This window comes from Dasypus novemcinctus, chromosome 1 (assembly GCF_030445035.2).
Source record: "Dasypus novemcinctus isolate mDasNov1 chromosome 1, mDasNov1.1.hap2, whole genome shotgun sequence".
NCBI lineage: Eukaryota > Metazoa > Chordata > Mammalia > Cingulata > Dasypodidae > Dasypus > Dasypus novemcinctus.
In genome coordinates this window covers 53,649,273-53,655,272 of record NC_080673.1, presented here as the reverse complement: position 1 = coordinate 53,655,272, position 6,000 = coordinate 53,649,273, and the positions used below count along the sequence as shown (strand labels likewise).

General features: G+C 38.8%; 1 protein-coding gene across 1 annotated transcript in view; it reads left to right on the top strand.

Moving 5' to 3' along the window:
- The first annotated feature begins 4,375 nt into the window (after positions 1 to 4,375).
- Positions 4,376 to 6,000, top strand: part of SCOC (short coiled-coil protein) — a 53,152-nt gene continuing 51,527 nt past the window's right edge. Inside the window, exon 1 of the mRNA XM_004471942.5 lies at positions 4,376 to 4,496. Within this exon, the coding sequence (XP_004471999.1) occupies positions 4,424 to 4,496 (73 nt within the window). The 5' untranslated portion in view covers positions 4,376 to 4,423. The remainder of the gene's footprint in view (positions 4,497 to 6,000) is intronic.

The window sequence follows — 6,000 nt, the reverse complement described above, 5'->3', positions numbered from 1 at the left end:
TCTTCTCTCTTATATTATTTTTCTTCAAACCACTTATTATGATTTGCAAATGTATGTTTGCTTGTGTATATATATGCATATATATGTATGTATTTGTTTCTTGTCTGTCTTCTTTCATTTCATTCACTGTTATATCCCCAATCCCTCAAACAATGTCTCATAGATGCTCAGTAAATACATTTGTTAAATGAATGTTGAATGGATCTAGGCAGTTTATATACTGGCTAAAAGCTACATGCAATATGTAAAATAAAACATCTTAAACTTTGCCTTAAATTTCCCTGCATTTCCCACACAGAATTGTGCATCTTGAAAGGCATTTAAAGAAATATAGTGCTTACCCTTGGAGTACAGTCAAGACCGCACGAACCTTGATGAACGGTAGTGTGAGCTCTGCCATCTTGGTGCTCAGTGAGTAGATGACCTAAGGTAATTGGGCAAAAGAGGACACTAATAAATGGACATTACTTAAGGCTTTGTTGTCCTTGTGTTAAATCACAAAACAATATATTTACTATGTGTTTTTCCAATTGTTATTAAATTCTATTACATGGGATTTGTATACCTGTCATATGCCCATCTAAAAGAATGTATTATGAATGTCGTGTTTCACAATTGCTATGCAGAAGAATTTAGGCTAATGTCTTATGAAGGAATACCCATCCGTGAAGTCAGGAATTGTGTTTCTATTTATTACCCTATTGCCAAAGTTAATTGTTTATGTAAAGATTCCTGCCTTGATATGAGCTGTTAGCATATTAAAGTATATTTACTGAAATTGAATCCAGAATTTAAATTGAATCCATATAATTTAAATACACTTGTGGAAACCAAAAAGTAAATTCATTTAATGCAGGTTATAATTAAGGGAAAATTTTTAATTAAAAAAAAAAGCACACTAATAGCTAACCTAAGGAAGAATACAAATCTAAAATTTCCTAATCTTTCCTTACAAGTTTTAGAGTTTTATTGTTATCCTTAAAATGCACATGTAGAAGTAAAACCACAATCTACATATTAATTGGATTGAATACTTTAATGCCTATGTATAATAGAGGCTATAAACTTAGAGTATGGATTCTGGAACAGAACTTACTGGATATGAATCCCAGCCCAGCTGATTCCTACCTTAGGCCTTAGCCAAACTACGTTGTCCAATTGTTTCTCAGTTTCCTTATAGAGTTGTGAGGAATAATGAGATGGTTCAGGTCAAGCACTTAGAATAGTACTCGACAATGAATAACCACTCAGTAAATGTCAGCTACACATAACAAAAGTAAAGTTTCTCCACCACATTCTCTCTTTGTAGCTAATGGACTGAATTAATCCAATTTGGACTCGTTTGTCAAAAATATTCCAATGTGTTCATGTGAAATTACTCCTCAAGAAAGATAATATTTTAAACAGAAGATGAGTGCTTAGCACCTTCTTTAGAACTGCCATTTTATTTCCAGAAATCCACTGATTGCACACACTTCAGATGCCATAATTGGTGCTCAGAGTCTTTAGAGCTGTTTCCTGGGTGGCTGCTCTGATGAAGCTCTGAGAAAGCCCATAGAAAATACTGGCTTCCAATGTGCTTCATTACTAATATTGATATTTTGAGATCATGACTAAGGGAGTATGAAAATGTGGATTAATTTACGAATTCTCATCATTTTAATTTTCTTCAGCTGCTACCCCCAACACCCATTAATACACACACACTTATATCTTAAAAGTGCTCCCCTCTTAAAAGGTAGATGAGTTATTCTATAACCATATTGACTCAGTGGGTATGCTTTTGGATACTGTTTTAGAGAAGGCTGTGTAAAACAAAGATTTTTATCCTTAACCTCCTTTATGCAGACCCATTCTAGTTCTATTTAATTCTATGACACATGGTAAACTAGTCTTATGTTGAATAAGAAACTAGAGTGTGCTAGGATTTAGGGTATGTTTACACCTTTCACTAAAAAAAAAAAAAAAAAGAAGAGATAGGTACAGCGCGGATAATTTAAATCCACAGATAATTCTCAACTATGGTTGAAAGTGAATCACGTCTCCGTTATAACTTCTGTCCAAGGAATGAGGGTAGTACCAATGCTGACTAATTTGAGTTCTATCTCTTTTCATTTTTAAAAATAGATATTTCATGAGAAATGTCCTTGAAGGTAATCAGAAAGGAGGCAAAAGATCAAGGGACTAGGCTAATTATAACACAAACTACTATTGCTCATGAGAAATCAAAGTAAACCCAAATACACTATTCAAACCAAAGGTAGTGTTTGGCTTATAAACTCATGTATTAGGGGTAATTAACATAGCGGTCAAGAGCACAGACCCTGCAGCAGGAGGGCCTGGCGCCCAATTCCTGCACCACCACTTATGTCCAATCACTTGTTTAACCTCTCTTTATGCCACAGCTCCCTCATCTCTAAAATGGGAATAATATCAGTGCCTCTCTTGCAGGATTGTTTCCTGGTCCTTAGTAAGCACTTTTTAGGTGTGTACTCTTCTTCCTGGGACTGGCTGAGGATGAATCAGGCAAGAAAGGCATTTCTATGCTTCCTGAAGTACTGTTCCATTAATTGTATAGAAAGTTGCTTGAAAAGCAGCTCAGATTACATGGCAGCCATGAGCATGTGCCTTGTGGACCTCCAAATACAGGGAGTGTAATTGTCCAAGGGCTTTAGCTGCTGCATTCTGAAATCCATCACCAGGTTTGAATCAAGGCTTTACTTCCCACAGCCAGGCCAATCCTGGGAGACACAGGACTTCTCTAATGGTGGATTTTGCCTTGAATATTCCTGGACATCCTTGACAAACATTCCTTAGTTGGAAGAGCAATCAAGACTTTCCTTCCTGCTTTGTCTTCCCTCGGGGTCAGACTTGCATTATGGTCTGATGGCTCTCCCAGCCTTCTCCAGCTCCCTTCCTGTTTTCTCTTACTTTTCCAATCCTATCTTCATGTCCAGTTCTTGGAACACCTGGACTAATGCAGCCTGGCATTCAAAGATCTCTTGGCCATAATATTAACCTATTTTGCAGCCTTATCACCTACCTCTTACCCACATGTACTGTCTATTCTTGGTTCCCAAATGTGCCTCATATTGTCCCCTCTCTGAGCCTCTGCTCACGCTGTGAAAGCACTCATCATTTTTGCCTATTGGATCCTACTTGTCATTGATGATGCATCTTAAATGTCACCTTCTCTAAGCCTTTCAAGAGCCTGACAGCTAGATATACTCTTTCCTTTCTGTAACCTCCAGCACCGTTGACTTTGAGCTCTCTCCTAAGCTTATTAACAGCAATACCTCTTACTTTGTACCCTCCAAAGTATCTAGCTAGTATAGAATAGGCACTCAGTATTTATCTAAGGTAATTGGAAAACTCGGGGGGATGATTTTATTCTGGAGAATTTAATTTTTAATATTCAGTATTCCTAGCAGCATCTATTTTGCTTGATAGAGATACCATGAACTCAGGTGAATTTTAAAGAATCCTATGTATCAAAGCACTTAGGGTAGAATGTAGCAGGTAGCAACTCAAATTTCATATTGGCTTAAAATTCTTCAGCAAATATGGCTGATATTTTCCCCCTAAGGATTGATGATGTTAAATTCTAAAATAGTTTTGGTTTTGTCTATATATATATATTTTATATATATATATAAAAGGAAAAGTAGTTGTAAAATAATTTTTCCTTCTATATCAAGTGCTCTTAATAAGGACTGGTGAGATCAACATTCCTCCTTAGAAATAGAGGAGGGAGGTCATATCATTGTAATGCACTTTCTGGGAGTGAGGTGGCTATGTAGTAATAGGAGAGGGCACCAATGAGCTCAACACGTTGAGTATGTTGTTTCTTCCCACGTGCCTCATTGTTTGCTGTGGTGATTGTTGTGGCTGATATTTATAAAGTGGATGCTATGTACAAGGTACTTTTCATAGAGAATCTCATTTAATCCTTACAACAGACTTATGCCCATATTACAGACAGGACATCGAGGCTCAGGGAGGTGAGGTGACTCGTCTCCATGGCATGCTGCTCAGTCACCGACCAAATCTTTGAAGAATTTATCAGAGGTGTCCAAAATATCTGTCAATCATATAAATTCAATTTCTTCCCCCAGTTTTGACCTTAGGTTTTTTGAAGATTGAAGGTAAGGCCAGGGTACTGTGTTGTGCCAGCTCCACGGCCTCCAGTAAAGGGTTGTGACTCTTTCACTTGTGCTTCTAACCATTTCCAGTTAAGGACACAATACTCAGATAAAACTTCTCAAGTGGAAAGCAGGAACAGGATGGCTGGTACAAGGATCAGAGAGCACCTGCTTGCACGGACGCACATTTATTAATGATTTAACAAGGGTGATCACATGGGACAACTGCCACTCTTCCCTGCCCTCATTTCTCTCACTAACAGGCCTGAAAACTAAACAAGATGGATGGGCTCAGCAAAGAGGAGGAGGAGGAGGACAGCACGTTCACTAACATTTCTCTGGCAGATGACATAGGTAAGGAAAGAAACTCATGAATTCTAAACCATAAAATTCAGCAACTGCTCAGCATGTATTTAAAACTATAACTTTTATTTATTTTTTGGTAAAATATACTTGTAGGAAACTTGAAAAAATATAGCTACAGAACAATTTTTAAGCAAAAGCTGTTTTTCTTTTTCCTTTTAAATGGACTATTTTAAAAGTTCCTGCAGTTATATTATATTGGCTTTTAAAAATAAAGCAACAAATGAAAATATAAAACGTTTATTTCCTAAAAGCTGGAAATGAGATCTGAAAGTTGTTGCTAAAACAACCTACGATTTTATTACCATATTTTGTTAATTTATGGTCATTTTCTTCTCTATTTCATGAAATAATTTTATCATTTCTGAAAAATAGAACACAATATGATGCAGTTAGTTATAAGGATTATTTAATAAAATATCTTCAAGGAAGGACAAAGTTGCTGAATTCAATACAGAGAAGGGAATAAACTGGGAGTGGCTCTAAAATGTGGCTGGAAGGGATAACTATTGTGGACCATTCAACATCTCCTAGAAGACAGACAGTGCTGAGTTGCACAATATTAACTGGACACGCTTCAAACTTAAACGCACCTAAGCCTTGTCTTTTGCTTTATCTTTGCTTCTTGTTTTTTTGCTTTCGGTGGAGGCCGTTGTTTGGTATCCAAGTTCCCTTAGCACAATCATAGGAAGAAACCAGCAAGACTGCAGCTAAGCAATGGGGGTTACAGATTTTGATTAACAGAGAGCAGAGCATGAATATTTAACATCAATTGCTCTTTCATACAGCCACACTTCTCCACTTTCTCCCTAAATGCTCAGATTCAAAAAGCCTCTTTCCAACGTGCGGCCAGACAATTAGCACAAACCGCCAGGCAGAGCTAAGCTTCCCCTCCTGGCACCGTGTAAACATGCTGGGGCTTTGGAAATCAAAGAGGAACATTTTTAGCCTCTATAAGGGGGAGGAAAAGGTACAAGGTACTGGTGCTGTTGAAGAAATGGGATACCGCCGGCCTTCGCGTGCTCGCACTAGGGTGTTTTAGAGAGTGACAGAGCTACAGAAGGCAGTGAAGGAAACAAAGCGCAAGGGAGACCTAAGTGTCTGAGCTTCTAGAAGGCAGGAGGAGCAGTGAGCATGAGGGTGGGTAGTCCTGTTTGCCGTGGGCGGGAGCGGTTCGCACTGATTGCTTGTCTGCTCTGGGTCTGACTCAGCCCAGAGTTCTTTCTTCATTGTACCGTGGGCTGTGCCTGCGAGCAGAGCAGAGACAATCCGCGTCTCTGGGTAAAAGAACCTTTCTGAAACCACCCTCTCTCCTCCCTTTACTGCGCCTCCTCACAGCTCCCCTCCATGTCTCATGAAAAGTAGCAAGAAATTTAAATTCAGGTGTCTAGCCCCCCGTTGGCAGGAGATTTGAGTGGGGCTCTGTCAGAGATGGTCGCCAGCTAAGCCTGACAATGTGGGCGTGCGCGCGTCACAAGGCTGCGCGGGAGGCGGG